Source organism: Terrapene carolina, unplaced genomic scaffold, assembly GCF_002925995.2.
Source record: "Terrapene carolina triunguis isolate 2854851 unplaced genomic scaffold, T_m_triunguis-2.0 Scaffold230, whole genome shotgun sequence".
NCBI lineage: Eukaryota > Metazoa > Chordata > Testudines > Emydidae > Terrapene > Terrapene triunguis.
In genome coordinates, this window is record NW_020664581.1 from 2,153,055 (window position 1) to 2,173,215 (window position 20,161).

Here is a 20,161-nt window from a genome sequence, read left to right on the forward strand (position 1 = left end):
TGGTCTCAGACTCCCGGGGCTGGGTGTTCAGGTGAGTGAATCCGGACACAACCACCAGCCCACTGTCCGCAGTAAAAATGAGAGTGCAGAAGGACTGAGCAGCAGAAGACTGGGCACTGCTCGGAATCCCAGAGAGGCCTCCTGCAGCCTTCCCCTAGGAGTCAGTGGCAAAGCCAGAGACAGGTCAGCTCGCAGGCAGCCGTGCCAGGATCTCCCCAAGGGCTCGCTGGGAACGGGGCTCGGAAAACCTTCAGGCCAATTCAGAGGCATTCGCGATCTGACTTTCAGGAGCTTGGCTGTGCAAATTCACATCAAGTTTGTGAGTGTGCCATTACAACAACTGGGTTAATTGAGCACCTGCAGGATCGGGTCCATCAATGGCTATTAGCCAAGCTGGTCAGGGATGCAACTCCGTGCTCTGGGTGTCCCTAAGCCTCTGACTGCCAGAAGCTGGGACTGGACAACAGGGGATGGATCACTCGATAATTGCAAGGGTGACCGTATTTCCCTCTGCTGAATACGGGACACCTGGTAAAATGACTCGTATTCAAGCGAGTTCAATGGCAATCAGAACTATGCAGTGCAAATTAACTGAGCCCCGATTAAAAAGAAACACTGCAGAGTTGGATTCTTTTTATTTACCTTCTGATCTTTCAGGCTTTAGGGTTCACCCGGGGAGAGGTGAGACACAGTCCCATACACCTCTCACACGGGGTGGGGGGGGAGTGGGAAGGAGAGAGACCCCGACCCAACCCCTCCTGCCCAGCACCCTCTGCGCCTGGCTGGGCCCCTGGGTTGGACCCATCTCTCCTAGTATCTGGTGCCGCATCTTCCCAAGGCAACACATGGGGGAGGCACATAAAGTCACATGCCCTCCCCCAGATTTCTGCCAAGGTTCACATCGGAATGTGGCCAGTGCAGCCAGTGCCGGCCAGAAACAGGATGGGGGACGGGGCCCTGCTGGCCGAGACCCGGCACGCAGCAGGGGCTGCACTAATGGACCAGCAGGGGAGTGGCCGGCTCCGCACGCTGCAGCTTGGCCCTGCCACTAGCCTTGCACACCCACCCCCATTGTCGGCCACTGGACCCCCACACTCACCGCTGGCGAGCAGGGACCCGGCCGGCAGCAGGACTCACCAGGCAGGGAGAGAGAGAAAATACGGGACAATTTGCCCGTTTAAGAAAAAGTCAGGACACCTGCAGGAGGGCTGAAATACAGGACTGTTCCTTTAAAAATGGGACGATTGGTCACCCTAATAATCGCCCTGTTCTCTTCATTCCCGCTGAAGCACCTGGCACTGGCCACTGTTGGAAGACAGGACACTGGGCCATTGTTTGTCCTGATATGGCCGTTCTTTCATTCTTATGACACACGCAAATACATGGACATCGACACCATATGTTCATCTCAAGCAGCTGAGATGTGTCTGATTCAGCCAAGCCCTAAGTGACTCTAGGAACAGTGCAGAAGGCCCACATGGCCCAATCTCCTTGCACTTCCAGCAACAACACCACGGTGCCAATGCCAACACAATTCCAGGGCCACAGAACTGTGCCCAACGTTGCCAAACACACAAAGCCGGTTAGACCAGTGGCAAAGCTCCAGCGTCAGGACACCAAGTTCCCACGTTCTCATGCAGTCCCACTGGTGCGTTCGTTCAGTCCTGCTACAGCACTCCGAGAAGAGGACCCCAGCTCACACGCACTGCAGATGTTCTGGATGATATTTAATAGGCTAAGTAGGGTTGGGGTTCCCGAGGCCTAGTCCACGCCGTTCCCCGAGAACTCACGTCGACTCCAGTCTCGTCACGCAGGTGCCTGTATCTGGCAGGCAGCAAAGCTCCGCTGAGTTGCTCAGACTCAATGCAGGGGGTGAGGCCAGGGCGTACCGCACATCCAGAGTTACACAGCAAACCTCTGCCTTTCGCCACATTCACACAGCTCGCTGCACTGACTGGCCATTGCACCACACGTGGTCACTGTGTAGGAACCGATCGCTGTACAGCAGGCTCTGTCCACGCATGACTTCCTCCTTGGTGTGTTTCTCGTTCCTGGCTTATCCTGCCCATTGTTCTCTTGTCCATTGTCAATGGTTCCCTGGGGGTCCCCCTCATCTTAGCTAGGACAGACATTCCGTTTCCATTCACCTCCCAATCCTGGGTCCCAAGAAATGAGGCCTCCCCCATGTCCCATTACTCATGTCAAGCCAGGCCTTCATTCCACTGCTTTTTATGTTAGCAGACGTTTCATTTGCACTATCTATATCCCCGTCTTTCTGTGCTTTCCTTTTAAGTTCACTACCCAGGAACACACTTGCAAGACCACAAGAGCTGTAATCATTTGAATCACCATTAATCCTAGACTCAGAATACAAACCCGAGGGTACCAGCTGGTCTCCTACGGCATAGCCCACCAGACTATAACCCCACATTACAAGCTTGCTCTGCCTTTAAAAGAAAAGCAAAGGGAAAATCATCTAAGGATGCTTTAATGCCATTATGAAAAAACGGGTACAAAATATACACATCTTTCCATTTATCACCACAGGAAATGTGGGTGTGAAACAGAACACAGACCTATTCAAATCACATTCCCTGCTCCACCCCAGAAGTGGGCTTCTTCGGCTGCCACACAACACTTGTCATCACCAGCCTGGGCAGTTTTTCCTTAATGCCCCAGCCTCTCAACTGCACGGTGCAATTTGGAGACTGATCCCCAGAGCGAACCCACATGCTGGCCGCTCTAAGACATGACACCTGCACAAGTTAGTGTCCCTCAGGTGCAGGTCTGGGGCTTCCCAGGCCTTGCATTGTCTTACAGCAGTATTTGAGGAGGGAAAAACAACTCCTTCCACACCGTATGGGGTGCAGTGCTTTTACATTCAACTTCCTGGTCCTGAAGCCTGGTTAATTTCCTTACTCGGCACCGACTGGCACCACCTCTCTTGTACCACATTTTTAACTTTCCTGGGGTGATAAGAGGGCAAGTTTTCCTGCTCCCTGGCACTTCTTTTGTACAGCACATATCCCCCACATACTCCTTATGATAGCACCATTAGAACCCAGCGACGTAGTGACGTACTTTTTTAAAAGCAATTCTATCGTCATGCAACAGTTAAAGCTTCATTAATGAGTCCTTTGCTTATTTAACGGATGCAGTACTTCTGCTGCTCTCTTCTCTTGAAATGCTCGGTCATGTTCCCACAGCATGTCCAAGGACTCTGGTCAAAGCGGGCCTACAACGAATAGCTGACAATAGTCCCACGCAGGAGAGCTGGGCCCGTGACAGAGTGCGGGTGAGCGAATATTAACACTTTCTGCATTTCCTGAGGTCGAGTTTAAATGTGGCATATCGTCGTCCTGTGAAAGGAGAGGCTCCTTGCATGGAGCGCCTTCTGCTTTAGAACGAGGAACTGCCCGTGTGTAACTGGGGCCTCTCCGGCTCGGAGGTGAGCGGGGTGCTGAGGGGCAGGGCTCCTGGAAAGCAAGCTCCCAAAGGAGAGTGTACAAAGCTCAGCAAGGACAATGCCGGGTGTGAGCCACTGGGAGAGGGGAACTCAGTGGTGAGAAGAAAGCTGGTCTCCTGGGCAAAGTCCCCTGCCTAGCACCCAGGAGAGCTGGATTCATAGATCCCGAGGCTAGAAGGAACCACTGTGATCATCTCTTCTGACCTCCTGTACAGCACAGGCCAGAGACCTGCCCCACAGTAATCCCTAGAGCAGAATTTACACAAAGCCACCCAATCTTGATCTAAACATTACCAGTAATGGAGAATCCAGCACGACCCTACGTCAGCTGTTCCAAAGAGGAGTTATCTTCGTTGACAAAAAACTGCGCCTTATTTCCAGTCTGAGAAAGTCTAGCTTCAGCTTCTAGCCGCTGAATTGTGCTCTGCAAAACTGAGGAGCTCTGTGCTACCAAACTTCTGTTCCCCACGTAGATACCTACAGACTGTGGCCAGGTCACACCAACGCCTTTTCCTTGCTAAGCTAAACAGATCGAGCTCCTTGAGTCTGTCACGCTCAGGCAGGTTTTCTAATCCTTTAATCATTCTTGTGGCTCGTCTCTGAACCTGCTCCATGTATCAACATCCTTAAATTCTGGACACAGGATCCCAACATCGGTCACATCACCACCAAGTACAGAGGTAAAATAACCACTCTGCTCCTACTCGAGATTCCCCTGTTCATGCCTCCCGGGATCACATCAGCCCTTTTGGCCACAGCATCACACTGAATGCTCATGTTCAGCTGATTATCCATCATGAGCCCCAACTCTTTTAGAGTCCCTGCTTCCCAGGCTAGAATCCCCTGTCCTGTACCTATGGCCCGCACGCTTTGTGCCCAGATGGATACCTTGACATTTAGCCGGGTTAACGATTTGCTTGCACCCAGCTTACAGAGCGAGCTGGATCGCTTGGTATCAGTGACCTGGCCTCTTCATTCTTTACCACTTCCCCAGCGTGCCTGTCGACTGCAAACTTCATCAGTGCTGATCTGATGTTTTCTCCCAGGTCACTGACGAAGGTGTCAGAGTACGGCCTAGAACCAGGAGGGCTCATCGAGTGCCAGCAAGCTGGGCACGACAGGCCCTTCCCCCATGAACCAGGCACAGTTGAGCCAAGATGCCCTGAGGTCTGTCTCCACGGCAAACAGAAACCCACAGAGCCCAGGACTTGGGCTCCCGGGGCCTGTACTATGGTGCTAAAAACAGCTGTATGGCCATTCGGGCTCAGGCTCTGAAGCTGGGGGCATGGGGTGCGGGGTGGGGGGGGGGGTCAGAGCCCAAGCTGGAAGAGACGGGAGATGCAAAGGAGGCATCAAGGGTGGCGTTGCGGGTGGTACAGGGTCGATAACGTGGTATAAGATGGGCTGCGGCAGGGCTGGAAGAGGGAAGCAGTGTGGGATTGTCTGCCCCGCCATGTGGGAGGACTACGCACGATAGCGGTGGCAGGAGCTGAGATCAGGGCGGTAGATGGCCACTGAAGACCAGAGAGCCCCGGCCCTGTGCAGGCATCTGCAGCCATGAGTGCAAAATGCCACCCCCACCCCGTCAGCAATGGCACAGGTGGGACTGGCGGCACGGGGTGCTGGGAGACGCAGGCCCAGGCAGCAGGGCCCCTGGTACGAGGGTGAAGGGATGGCGCGTGCCCGGGCGGGGTGGCTGCAGCACTCCGCATGGGCTGGAGTGGGGAGCCAAGTCACCTGGGGGAGGGAGCAGATGCAGGAGTGACTCAGCCCCAGCCAATGCCTGCGACGTGGGGGTGACAGCAGGTGGCTCTCAGAACGTAGCAATGGCAGGGGCAGAGGAGAGCTCAAGGGCGGCAGGAGACTCCAAGGTCACCAGCCTGAGGGAAAGCACGGCCCCGCTTCTCTAACCCCAGCACCGCGGCTCCCTTGTTAGCACCACACGGACCGGCACTGGGGCTCCCAGCCAACAGGACAGCGACTTGAATGTCGCAAGCAAAGCAGGGGAGAGAAGGGAATGGATCTGGAGCCAACCGCGTCCCTGTGCTAATGAGCAGGGCCCTCCTCTCCCCAAGGCCGTAATTCATTCGTTTGTGTTGCCAGAGCAAGGTGGAGCTCCAGCAGCGTGGGCCCGCACTGCCTGCTCTACGCTGCGCATCTGCAGGGCCGACGCTGCAAGAGAAACGGAGGGCAGCGCTGCAGGCGGCCGGGGGAACGGAGCCATAGCCAAGCTAGCATGGAAAGAGCATTGGGCACGGGCACCGCACAAAGCAACGCTGCTGCTCCTCCTGCTCCGCCACCTCTGCCCAGCCCTGCCCCTCCCCACCTCGTGTGGAAGGCAGGCGCTGGACTGGCAGAGAAAAGCCCCAATCTAAGGTAGCCGGATGGTGATGCAGATATTCCAGCAGCAACCGCAGACCCGCCCAGGACAGCGCCACCAGCAAGTAGCTTCCCTTGAAATAATCCCAGATGAAAAGGCAGCGCTAGCGGGCGGACGGGCTATTTACTCATGGCAGCAATTAGACACCAGGCACCATCTTAATCAGCACCTCCTGCTAGGGTGCTGGAAATGGGGGAGCGGGGAGGTGAGAGGTCTGACTGGGCTTTGCTCTGCGGGTGCTAGCAGCCTCTTCAGGCCACGGCCCGTTTCACTGAGACAGCTCCGACAACCTGTACAACTCAGAATAATGAGATTATCTGCAAAACATGCCACACACCGCGCTCCAACAGGACAGCGTAAAACCCCTCGTGGGGTATTTCTAGCCCCCGCTGAAGGGAGAGCCACTAACAGCACACAAACACCCCCTTCAGCATCACGTAGGAATCTTATGTGGACGAGAAACAGAACAGGGAGGTTTTAGGTGACCTCAACTGGAGTGTGGAACTGGCAATTTCTTGCAAGCAAATTAGCGTGAGAGGGGGTTTAAGTGCCACACGTGGGCATCAGCGCAAGAGATGCAGAGCGAGGCAGACAGTGCCGCCGAGGAGAACACCACACTTCGTGTGACCCTCCTGCCTGTTTCCGCACCAGAGACGGGCCCTGTTACATAACACTGCAGCGGATGGCGCAGCAGGCTAACCTAGCGTTATCACACAGGGCCTGTTGGGAGGCCAGTTTCCCGGGGTAGCCTGCCCGAGAAGGGAGCTATTTGTTCCAAGTGCCACGTTTGATTGCTTGAGAATTACCCCCAAGAGGGGGAGGGGAAGGGGCAAACAGACTGAAAACACAACTGCACACTTGCTTTAACGCTGCAAAACCAAACCAGCACACGGGTGCCCCGGCACCCCTCCACAACGCCTCCCCTTGCATCACCCCAATTCTGCTCATGTTGGCAAGAATCCTGCATGGCGAGGGGCTGGAAGAAGTTCTCCACACCCGCTAACGGGAAACGCCCCCAATGTCTTGTGCTACCTTCTGCGCTGGGAGCGGAAGTGGCAAGTGCCCTGCAGCTGCAGGCTGGGTAAGCCGGGTGCACATGGCAGGGAATACTCCTGCACTGGCCAAAGGAGAGGGTGCGTTAGCTGGGACACCGCAGGCGACCTCTCAGGCTGTGATATCATTTTGGGGGCGTGCGGCTATGCAGGGCGCATGCCCATGCCGCCAGAGGACAGCGCAGATGCTAATTCACATTACATTATTTTGGCAGCAGCAGAGCACACGCTGTCAGCTCGGCACACACTAACATTCATCACGCCGTGCAACTGCTGACATTCAGCTAACTAAGAGCGGGATCAATTTAAGAAAAACTATTAAAGATTTAAAAAGATTAACAAAGCGTCATAACGCGGTGATGTATGACCCCCACTTTATTTGTGGGGCCCCATCTTTTATCCGCTGCGAAGCGGCTGCATGTTTTACCTATTAAGTTACAGGCGCTCCTGAGAGTCCTCTCCACCGTCACAAGCACGGGAGTTTGGTGCGAGGAGGGGGCCTTAAGCCTTGCACTGACTGCACAAGGACCCCCAGCCATGGAGAGAGCGCACCCACACGTGCACGAAGGGAAGGAAAGCCACTAAATCTCCCTGCTTGGGAGGCAGCAAACAAGAGTTCAGCATTTTAAAGAGAGCCCTTTGTGATCCTGGCAGACAAGGTCAAACTCGGCAGCTCTCGCGACTGAAACGTTGGCCTCGCCTTATGTCGCGGGTTTTACTCAGGATTTTAAATGGATGTTGCTCCTGTGGACAAGTTAACCAACATGTATTTTTTAAACCGTCAAAGCGCAGCAGCCATCCAGCACAGGCAGCTGTGGGACGCCTCTGCTCAATAACGAACGAGACCCAGAGCAGGCTGCACAGGGCCATGCTGTCCACACACACCCCCCCCCAAGAGGGCCCTATGGATTTTGGACCAGGCCCTTCTGTCCACATCGGCTCCACGTAGGTTCTTATCCAGGTCCCCGACTCCCCTCCTGTATGCAGCCCTACACTTGGACTGAACGCCCCCTCCCTCTCTGCCTTGGCGAGGGGGCAGGTAGGGGGCTCTACAGCCAGGGGCAGGCTGCACGGAGAAGACTTTGATCTAAAGGGATATGGCCTAGGCTGCACCCCTGAAGGATCCGACTTTAATGGGATTAACATACCTTGGAGCCCTCGGCCATGATATTAAAGGGACCCCCCTTTCAAGGCCAGGCCCTGGGATTTCAGTGACATGGCGTTTAAACTCAACCATGGCAGCCCCTCGGGGGCCCTGCCCAGCTGCCCTGAGTTATTACGGGCTAGGCACACGGCCTGCAGGGACTGCTCTGTAGAACTGAGACAGGAATTGGGCTGGTTTATCAACACGGGGCCAATGACACAACCACCAGCGACTTCAGGTTCCTGAGCCGGTGCGTCAGTACAAAGGACCGCTGAGAATCACTTTGCTTTAGCCAGCTGCATAGCTACCCCAGGATGCCCCAACGCAGGCTGAGTCCACGCCAGTCTCCAATGGACAGCCAGCCCGGCGGCGGCACTGCTACGCCCCCAGGATAGCAATGCCACAGACAACACTGTGCTCTGGCTCCTGGGAGAAAGGAATCGGCTCCCGCCACACAACAGCGCCCCCGCTGGCCAAGTGAGGAACTGTACCAGTGGGCTCCCGAGACATCTTTGTGTGGTGTCAGAAGTACGGCTACGGCGCACAGGGCTTTCCTTGGCTAGCAGCCCTGTGACAATGCAGGGCCTATTTCCACATCGACTGCTTCGCCTAACAGTCCCCAGTGCGGCAGCAGCAACGTGCCGGGTTACGTGCGCTTATCCTATTTGCCTTCTCTTTCCCCTTTCCAGGCCGCAAGCGCTCCGAGCAATTCCAGCCCAAGGACAGCACGAGGCGAGCGCTCCGATTGTGCCACCGAACAAAGAAAGCCCCAAGGAAAGCCCGTTTCCTTTCTCTAGGCCTCAAACCTTTCAGTGCCGCTGCTCGCGTTCCAACACCTCCCCCTCCCACCTCGGCGCGCCGGCTGCAGGGCAAAGAGCGGAGCTGAGTGCACCGGCAAATTGGAAAAAAGGCGCTTGCAACACACAAGGGAATTGAAAAGGGCAAATTGTGTTTAAATCCGAGGGCTCTTTCCATTTAAACGATAATCATCAATCTCGCCTGTAGCCCCCTACTGGGGCTGCACCACAAGTGCTGTCGGAACTCACCTTCTGCACCGGAGCATGATGGGAAAGAGCCAGAGGCCCAGAAGCTGCGGCACCCTGAGGAAGTCTGAGCTAGCCCTCCAACAATAAAGCAGCAGCAAACATGCGGATTCACGGCCCAGCAGAGAGCTCGGTGTGGAGACCACAGCCTGACACGCTGTCTCCAGTCATCTCACTGCTCCTTGGCATCCCCACCACTGTCTGCTATACCCACATGTCGCTGCACCTTACGAGGTTGTGAGCTCTCAACCCCTTATCGGGATCCCTAGGCTCTACCACAATACAATACAACTAATAATAATGCCACGCTGCATGGGCAGAACCATGCGGATCCTTACCCCAGAGATATCGGCCACCCGGTGTATTGGCACCTCTTTCTTGCTGTGCAATCCTTTGCCATTCTTGATAGCCCTGTTGGAGGGAAAACAAACACAAAATATAATCAGCGTGGGAAAGCAAAGCGAGCTGTGCCATCTGCACTGCGTACGCCGGATGGCACCGACAGCTCGGCACCGTGCGCGAGGGGAGCCCAGACGCGCTCGTTAGCCTGCTAATCCCAATTACTGGTATTCAGCTGCTCACCTGAGCTACGCATGTACCTGATCAGAGAGAACATTTGTAGATGTTACCAAATTAAATGCCTTTGTTCCCCGCACAAGGGAAGGAATCAACAGGAAGAGCACGCCGGGGAGAATCAAAAGTAATAAATGTTTCTTTCAGCGCTTAATCACATGAAATATTTTAAATGCAAACTACGCAGCCAGCGCTCCAATTCTAATGGAAATGCGTTCCTCCCAGGTAAAAGAGAAAAAGAAGAGAAGATAAGTAGCCTGAATGAAGCAACACTGGACAAGGAAGTCATTTAACAGCCACAAAAATTAGCAAATGCTACAGAACTGACATGAAGCCCCATTTTCAATTCCATCTGAAGCCATAACTATTAGAGCATATTAACAGGAAAAGAAGAATTGCCACGACCGATCATCTCAGTCCAGCCTGGGCAGCACTCTTCCTCTCTCCCTCAGCTCTGGTATCCTGCCACCTTGCCACCGTACTCGCTCCGAGCTCTAGCTAGCAGATTTCATCTATGGGGAAGGGAGCTTTGCCCACAATTCAAAAGGAATGTGAGGCCCACATCTAAAATGTAAGTAATCGCCTCCTTCTGACCCTGCTGGGGTAGGCATCTGTGAAACCTACGACCGCAATATCCAGTCCCGAGCCGTGCCAGAACAAGCCACTGGTCATGTGTCCGTGCTGCACCTAGCACAACGGGGTGCTGCTCCATGACTGGGGCTCCTAGCCACTAATGCAAAACAACAACAAATCAAATAATAAGGGTCCCAGGCCAGTCTCCTGCTTGTGACAGCAGCCAGCATAGGACACTGCAACGTAGCCAATTATTGGGGGCAGGGAAGAGATTCCTCTGCACACCAGCTTTCACCCGGAAGCAGGAGATACAGCCGACCTTGGAGCCTGCAGAGCTACAGGGTTATTAAATGGGCAGATTCATCCAGGCCGCTCCTTTTCCTTAAAGCCCAGATGCTATCCGACTCCCTCCTGTAGCGAGTCCCTTAGCTCAACTGTGGGCTGTGTGATGTATTAAAAATGGACTTAAGGCAAGTTGCAGCTCTAGATCTTATAAATATTGAATGAAAAAGCTTCGGCGTCCGAATGCTCCAGCGCGGCGACGTTGTTCCCCCCACCTCCACCAGTGTTGCAAGTCTTGCAATATTGGGGGTTTTATGTAAAGACCCAACTCCTGGAGTCATGTGAGATTCTCACAAAGAAACTGCTAGCCCTTGTGGTTCCAGAGAAAAGCTTGAAAACATGAGTCCCTGAAGGCTTGAACACCAGAAGGCAAATTTAAACAAACAATTTGTACAAGCCTGGAAGATAATAGGGTGATAAGTAACAGCCAATGCAGACTTGTCAAGAATAAATCATGTCAAACCAATCTAATTTCCTTTTCTGACAGCATAACCACCCTAGTGGATGCAGGGAGGGGAAAGAGAGGGAAGCAGTAGACATGATACAGCTTGATGTAAGGCTTTTGACACTGTCCTATAGGACATTCTCATAAGCGACCCAGGGAAAAGTGGTCTAGATGAAATTACCAGAAGGTGGGTGCACAACTGGTTGAACGCACGTACTCAAAGAGTAGCTATCACTGCCAGAGGATGTATCTGGTGGGGTCCCACAGGGGTCAGTCCAGGGTCTGGGACTAGTCAGTATTTTCATTAATGATTTGGATAATGGAGTGGAGATAATGCTTATAACATTCGCAGATGACACCAAACAGGGAGGGGCTGCAAGCACTTTGGAGGGCAGGATTAGAATTCAAAACGAACTTGAGAAATTGGGGAACTGATCTGAAATCAGTCAGAGGAAATCCAATACAGACAAGTGCAAAGTACTTCACTTATGGCTTATCTACATGGCACCGTTACTGTGGCAAGCCAGGGTGTGTAGCTACAGCGCACCAGTTTACCATGCAGTAACACCCCCTGGTGGGCACCTACACCACAGAGTCCTGGAGTGCTACTCTGTCACTTGCAGTGTACTCTGGCAGAGTCCACACAGAACATTACTGCATGGCAAGCCGGCAAGATTCACACCTTGACTTGCCACCGTGCCCTTAGGAAGGAAAAATCAAATCCACAACTATAAAATGAGGAACAACTGGTTAAGTGGCAGCACTGCTGAAAAGGAGGAGGGGGTAGCTCACCCTGTGCAGTAGCGGAGGTGCTTGGAGATGCATGCCCCTGTGGGTGCTCCACTGGGATCAGAGCTCTTCGGTAGCAGCGTTCGTTGGGCCGCACATGCGCTCCTCCCCGCCTCACGCAGTCAACGGTGTATGGTCCAACCATCCTGCTCTACCGCCGAGTCCATGTTTGAACCCTGAAGCAGAGGGGAGGAGGGTGGGTAGTGGAGCACCCATAGCGGGAAACATCTCCAAGAACCTCAGTTACTGCACAGGTGAGTAAACACTCTTCCAGTAGTGTCCATACGGGCACTCCACTTTAGGCGACTGTAGAGCAGTGCTCTTAGCTGGGAGGCTGGGGCGTCGGAATCATATCAGTGAGGACAGGACAGTGCATTCTAATATGGTATCTGATGGGGAGTGGTGGGTGATCGCATAATGCTGTATGAATGTCTCTGTTGATGCCCAGGTGTCTGCCTTACAGATGTCCATAATCAGCACGTCCTTTGGAAAGGCTATTGAAGTGGACAACGGTTGAGTGGAATGCATTCAAATTCCCAGTGAGGCCCATAGTTTATGTTGCTGGTAGGAAGGTGAATGCACTCGGAGATCCATTTAGAAAGTCTCTGTTTCAGTATGGCAGATCCCTTTGATCTTTCAGCCCCAGAGAGGAATACACGTGGTGACTGAACGATTTAGTTCCTTCGAGGTGGAAGGCCGATGCCTAGGGTGCGTAGCGCGGCCTCACGCTGGTTTCCATGTGGTTTGGAGAAGGATGGAAGGTGGATGGTTTGGTTCAGGTGAAAGGATGATGGTACCTTGGGTAAGAACTTCAGGAGGGGTCGTAACGGGACCTTATCCTTGTAGAAGGTTGTGGGGGGGAAGACGCCATGAGGGCACCAATTTCACCTGCCCAGCGGGTGGATGTGATGGCTACGCGAAAGGCAGTCTTCATGAATAGGTGCATGTAGGAACAGGTTGCCAGGGGTTCAAACAGGGAGCTGGTGAGAGACAGATCCCAAAGCGGGGTGGGGTCTCGTACTTCAGGGTACGAGTTTTGAAGGCCCTTGAGGAATATTTTTGGGTCATCAGGTGGGTAAAAACCAAATGATCTATCTTAGAATGGAATGCAGTGATGGCAGCCAGGTGTACACGAATGGAACTCAAGTAGAGTCCTGGTCTTGAGTCGAAGGATGTAGTCCAGAATGAGTGGTAAAGGAGCACTCAGCACTGAAACACATTTGGTGTCGCACCAAGTCTGGAATCTTTTCCATTTGTGTAGATAAGGATGGCGTGCGGTTGAACATTTACTATTTAAAAGGATACCTTTTCTCTCATCGGAACAGGTCACCTCAGGAGCGTGGAACCATGAAGAAGCCATGTCTTCAGGTGGAGAATCTCCAGATTTGGGTGGAGAATTTGGCCTGCACTCAGAGAGGCGGTGTGGATTTGGCTGTAGGGTTATTGGAGGACAAACCGCCATGTGCAAGAGATAAGGTACCATATCTGTTGGGGACATTAGAATGACCCTAGCTTGCTCTACTTGTATCTGTGAAGCACCCTGAATAGTAGGGGGAGAGGTAGAAAGGCATAGAGGAGAGGTGCATTCCATGTGATAAGAAAGGCGTCGCCAGGGACTGGTGACCCAGACCCGCTCTTGAGCAAAATAGTGGGTGCAGCAAACAGATCTATGTTCAGGCATCCCCAGTAGTTGAATATTGTCTGTAGGGATATTGTGTATCTCCCACTTAAGTTCACAGTGAGTCCACTGTGGTGGTCTGGTGACCAGGTAGGTAGGTGTCAGATCTTGATGCCATGTTGGATGCACTAGTTCCACAATTTTAGGGCTTTGGTGCACAGGGATTGAGACACCTTGCTCCCCCTTATCTGTTGATATAAAACATACAGGCAATGATGTCCGTCATTACTGTTACATTCTTGTTCCTGATTATTGGTAGAAAATGGGATTGCACATAATTCAAGAAGGTTGATGTGCAACGTGGACTCTGACGGGGACCACTTGCCCTGTACTGTGTGGTTCTGTAGACGTGCTCCCCAAAAGAGGGGGGGAGGCATTGGTCATCAGTACCAAGGATGGTGGAGGTTGGAGGAAGGGAACTCCCCCTGCAGACGTTCTGGGGTTTTGTCCACCAGTCTAATGAGTCCTTGATCTTGAGTAGTACCGAGAAAGATTTGTTCAGGCTGTGTCTGTGGGGCAGAAAAACTGTTCGAAGCCATCCCTGGAGGCAATGCATATGCAATCTGGCATGTTTTATCATGAATGTGGTTGCTGCCATATGGCCGAGCAATTGCAGGCATGTTCTGGCGGAGATCTGTGGGCTGGTTCTCACGCTGGAAATTAGTCTATCGTGGCAAATTTTTGGATTGGTAAGGCAGCTTTGTCCTCTATTGTGTCTAACTGTGCCCCAATAAATTCCAGCTGTATTACCGGTGTCAGTATTGATTTTTGCCTCTTTATTTCAAGGCCCAGTGTTGAGAAAGATTCATTGTCCTTATGGCCTTGAGCGCGTTGCCTCGGGACAGGGCCTTTATTAGTCAGTCGTCTAGGTATGGGAATATTATAAACCCTTGTTTGCAGAGGTGCCCCTGCCACCACTGCTAGGACTTCGGGGAAAAAACTCTGGGTGCTGTGGAAAAGCCAAAGGGTAATACTCTGTATTGATAATGGTCCAATCCCAGGACAAATCTTAGGACTCTCCTGTGTGAAGGGTATATAGAGATGTGGAAATATGCATCTTGGAGGTCGAGGGCCAAGCGCCAGTCTCCCCATTCCAGTGCTGGAATTACTGTTGATAACGTGACCATCTTGAACCATTGTAGTTTGACAAACTTGTTGAGGTTCCCCAAATCGAGGAAAGGTCTCCATCTGCCATTTTTTCTTTTGGATTATGAAGTAGTTGGAATAAAAGCTTTTCCCTCTGTGTTGGGACAGGACTGGTTCTATGGCACCCAGGCACAGAAGGTGGCTTATTTCTTCTCATAGAAGGTGTTCGTGAGGGAGGGAGAGGAAGGGAATAGAGTACCCCTTGTCTATAATTTCCAACACCTACTTATCGGAGGTGGTCGTCTGCCACGTTGGGTAGAATGGGGTCAAACGGTTGCCAAACTGATGGAGTACGGTCGATGTTTCCCCCTGGACAGGTGCTGCAACCATCTCAGGGCCTCGACCACATTTTCAAAACTGTTGTTTCAACGTAGATAGATGAGCGTAGCTGACTGCATTGAGATCCACCTCCGTTTAGGCCTCTGATGTCTGCATTGTGGATAGCAGTGCCGTTGAATCCTTGAATCCTTCAGTGAATGAAGGGACTCATGAGTCTGCTTGGCCAAGAGTTTGGGGCCTTCGAACAGGAGATCCTCCAGGGTAGTCTGCACTTCTCTGGGGAATCCCGATGGGTGTAGCCATGAAGCCTGTCTCATGACCACAGTTGTCACTATGTTGGCAACATCCAGGGAGACCTGCAACACTATATGTACCAGTAGCTGTCCTTCAGTTACTAGTGCCCGGAACTGTTCCTTCTTGTCCTCTGGGATATACTGAATAAAGTCATTGAATTTGGAGTCGTTTACGTGGTTATATTTTGATAGGAGTGCCTCGTAGGTAGTGATCCTAAACTGGAGCGTAGCAGATGAGCATGCTTTGTGGCTGAAGAGGTCTAGCCTCTTCCATTGTGTGTCATATGGGGGTTGTCCAGAAATAACAACATCTCCCCTTTTCATTCACTGCATTGACTATGAGGGAATTTGGAGTAAGGTGGGAGAATAAGAATGCCATGTCTTTCACAGGGACGTAGTATTTCTTGTCCGCTCACTTATAGGTAGGTGGTGGAGATTCCCGGGTGTGCCAGATCACCTGGGCTGGGACCCATCAGGCTTCATTGATCAGGAGCGTGATTTCTGCTGATGTGGAGGTATACAATATGTCAAGTAACGTATGTTGCTGCTCTCAAACTTCCTTTAGCGGGATCTGTAGATAGGCTGCTATTCTGCGAAAGAGTTCGTGAAATTACCTAAAATCATCCGCAGCCATGGAAGGGGGTGGCAGGATTGCCTCATTCAGGATTGATGGACTATAAGGTGGATAGAAAGCTGGCTAGATCATCGGCTCGATGTCTAGTTGGCAGCCAGTATCAAGCGGAGTACCCCAGGGGTCTTTCCTGCGGCCTGTTTTGTTCAACATCTTCATAAATGATCTGGATGATGATGGATTGCACTCTCAGCAAATTTGCAGATGACACTAAGCTGAGGGGAGAGGTAGATACGCTGGAGGATAGGGATAGGGTCCAGAGACCTAGACAAATTGGAGGACTGGGCCAAAAGAAATCTGATGAGGTTCAACAACAAGTGCAGAGTCGTGCACTTAGGACGGAAGAATCCCATTCACTGTTACAGGCTGGGGACTGACTGGCTAAGCGGCAGTTCCGCAGAAAAGGACCTGGGGATTACAGTGGACGAGAAACTGGATATGAGTCAGCAGTGTGCCCTTCTCCTTGTTGCCAAGAAGGCTAACAGCATATTGGGCTGCATTAGTAGGGGCATTGCCAGCAGATCAAGGGAAGTGATTATTCCCCTCTATTCGACACTGGTGAGGCCACATCTCGAGTACTGTGTCCAGTTTTGGTCCCCCCACTACAGAAAGGATGTGGACAAATTGGAGAGAGTCCAGCGGAGGGCAATGAAAATGATTAGGGGGCTGGGGCACATGACTTACAAGCAGAGGTTGAGGGAACTGGGATTATATAGTCTGCAGAAGAGAAGAATGAGGGGAGGATTTGATAGCTGCTTTCAACTACCTGAAGGGGGGTTCCAAAGAGGATGGAGCTCGGCTGTTCTCAGTGGTGGCAGATGACAGAACAAGGAGCAATGGTCTCAAGTTGAGGTGGGGGAGATCTAGGTTGGATATTAGGAAACACTATTTCACTAGGAGGGTGGTGAAGCACTGGAATGGGTTCCCTAGGGAGGTGGTGGAATCTCCTTCCTTAGAGGTTTTTAAGGTCAGGCTTGACAAAGCCCTGGCTGGGATGATTTAGTTGGGGATTGGTCCTGCTTTGAGCAGAGGGTTGGGACTATATGACCTCCTGAGGTCTCTTCCAACTCTAATCTTCTATGATTCTTCTATGATCTGGGGAGGATGAGGAGAGGTTGGCCAGTGGTGTGACCTCTTCCTCGTGTTCCTCGAAAGGCTCTCTTTGGTTTGAGGGGCCTGGAGACCGAGGAAGATGGAGAGGGTGCATGTCAGTTCCTCTGATCAGTGGTGGTTGAGGAAAGTGTTGCCTGTATGCCGCCCACAGGTACCAATACGACCAGAACGGGGAAACAGGCATACGGGGTGGCATCCATGGGTGCCTGTAACAAGGACCTGGCTTGGTTCTAGTGTCCTGATATCGAGGGGGTGTAAAGGATTCATGTTGTGCCATCACTTGATATGATGGTGGGGTATGCAGTATAACTGAGCAGTCGTCCTCACTACAGAAGGGGGGGGCAGTTCTAGGAGGTGAGGGAGTGTGGGGTATCATTTGCATCTCTGGAGGAGAGACATGAATTGCTGGTAGTTTGCTATGGAGAAGCAGCGACTCCGCGGTTTCAGAAACAACCAGGTCTCTTGGGAACCTGAACTCTGTGGTACCAGCACGATCGTTATCAGTAACGCATGATGTGAGTGTATTGGTGCCATAGGAGGTCTAGGCATCAGCGCAGATGGTGTCGGTGCCAAGCTCAGCTGAAGTCTACCAGGTAGCCAATAGGTGGCGCCAAGGGCTTCGCCAGTGCCGAGGCACTCAGAGCCATGGGGTAGTTGGTACTGACTGAGATTTTTGAGGTGTCTTTGTCAGTGCCCCCTTTACATGATCCTGCCTTCTTAGGTTCCTTGGAACTACCAATGACGCTGGTACTGGAGGTACCCAGGTCTCACTCCAGAAGATGTGGGGGCCACTGACCTCAAGGGGTTTCTGGTCATCCTGACTAGACACTGAACACTTTCTCTTCACAGTGTGCGATGAGTGTGGGGCGGTAGATGACGGTGCTGATGGAAACTGCTGCACAAAAGAGGTATCGGGGGTCAGGGCCTGAGTCTGGCCACAGTGAGCCTTCCATCATAATTAATTTTCGTTTCAGTTCACAGGCCTTTTGGCCTGCATTTCCAATTTGAGGCAGCGGGTGCACTTCTGTGGTACGTGCCCTTCTCCCCAGACAACAAATGCACCGTGAGTGTCCGTCACTCATGGGGATGGCCTTGCGGCAGGAGAGGCACCTCTTAAACCCGGGAGAGCCGGGCATAACCCTGTGCATGGAGAACTTTGGTGTAGGGTAGAATGTAAGAACTTACACTAAGCTAAACGATAATGGAGAGGAAAGAATAGAAAGAAAAGTTTGGGTTTGGTTGACTTTTTGGGAGAAGAAAATAAAGGGAGGAAGCATCTACTATCTACTTTGAACAGAAACTTATTACCACTAAAGGCACTAATGATGCCTGTGAAGGGCTCTGCTAGGGATTCCGTCCCAGACCCAGGGGGGTTGAGAAGGAAGTAAGGGCGATTGGACCGCACAGCGCTACAGACGCCACTCATGGTGCGAGATGGGGAGGAGTACATGTGCGGCCCAATGGGCACTGCTACCGAAGATCTCCGATCCCAGGGGCAGGGACGCTAACTCACCTAACGTGGAGCACTCATAGGGGGACACATCTCGAAGAAGAACTGGGGGCTCTAGTGGATCATACATTGAATGGGAGTCAACAATGTGATACGGGTTAAAAAAAGGCTGGTATCATCCTGGGGTGTGTTAACAGGAGCATCTTCTGTAAGACGGGAGGTAACTGTCTGGATCTACTCAGAACTGGTGAAGCCTCAGCTGGAGTACTGTGTCCAGTTCCGGGCGCCACCCGTTAGGAAAGATGAAGATAAATTGGAGAGAGTCCAGAGGAGAGCAACCAAAACAATGAAAGCTTTAGAAGACCTGACCTATGAGGAAACTGGACACGTTTAGTCTTGAGAGGAGAAAGCAGAATGGCGACTTGATAACAGTCTTCACATATGTAAAAGGTAGTTATAAAGAGGACTGATCAGTTGCTCTCCATGTCCACAATAAAGGGTACATTAAGAAGGAATGAGCTTACTCTGCAGCGAGAGAGATTTTGCTTAGATATTAGGAAAACTTTCTGGCGAAAAGGAGAGTTAAGCACGGGGACAGTCGCCTAGTATCCCTGGTAGAGGTTGAAGAACAGGATGGTCTTAATCCTGCCTCAGAGCAGGGGGTGGACTAGATGACCTCTCAAAGCGTCTTCCAGCCCAACATTTCCATGGTTTTAAGACCCACCCAAGATTGGCTTAAAAACCAGGACATTAAAAACAATTAAAATCAATCTTGTAGATCCCAAGGCCAGAAGGGACCATTGTGATCACCTGCTCTGACCGCCTGTACAGCACAGGCCACGGGGCTTCCCTGAATTAACTCCTGGTTGAACTGTACTTCAAGGACCTGTAAAACGTGATTAAAAGATGGCAAGTTAAACCGCAGTGGAGCTGAAGAGCTGCTGACTTTTGGGGCACTACACTCGTAACACCAACGTCGCTCTGCCTTCTAGTCGATCACCTTTGGGGATTGCTTGCAAATGCATCTGCATGAGAAGCCATCCAGGATATTTATAAAGTTTTCATGTCATTTGCGGCTTGTCTCGCTTGTTGTTGTTGGAGACGAAAGAGGGAGAAAGATGCAAGCAATACCCCGGATAAGCTCACCAGAACCGAAAGGTCTCTGAACACAGACGGCAGGTTAAAGGGTAACGCACACATTTATTAAAGCCTGGAACAGCTCCTTCCCCTGACAGGTTTGTCCTTTTCCGTTTGCAAATGCCAAGTTTATTTTCCAGGTGTTTCTAGCGGAGCAAAAGCGTATTATGGCTGCTGTTGGTCAGCCTCTCGCTGCACCGGCCTCAGTGATGTCAGCAGGAAAGGAGCAGGGCTCTGCGTATCTGTTAATTGCGCCGTGCAGCCCAGCAGGGGGAGCTCACCACACTTTTTAATGAGGCAAAGTGGGGTTTCTTTAATTTCCCAAATAGACGGATATTGTTATACAGCCGTAGGTGTCAGACTGCAGAGACATGCCTTTCGTTCACAGGCCGGGAGTAAAGGAAATCAGCACTCTATTTTACAGATGGGGAAACGGAGGCATTCCCAGCCCTATGGTCTATGTACTCGGCCACACTGCCTCTGTCTCAGCAATGGGAGAATTAAGCAGGCATGAGGGGAACGTCCCAGTGGGTTAGACCAATCTGAGGGCAGGCAAGGAGTACAGCTCTCAACCTGGCTCCAAGCTGCCCTTGCTGGATAACATTACTGAGCTGGAGGCAGCACTTC

General features: G+C 52.0%; 1 protein-coding gene across 1 annotated transcript in view; it reads right to left on the bottom strand.

Annotated features, from left to right (window-relative positions):
* SND1 (staphylococcal nuclease and tudor domain containing 1) overlaps positions 1-20,161 on the bottom strand; it is a 301,281-nt gene that overhangs the window by 76,888 nt on the left and 204,232 nt on the right. Inside the window, exon 14 of the mRNA XM_029912487.1 lies at positions 9,424-9,496. Within this exon, the coding sequence (XP_029768347.1) occupies positions 9,424-9,496 (73 nt within the window). The remainder of the gene's footprint in view (positions 1-9,423; positions 9,497-20,161) is intronic.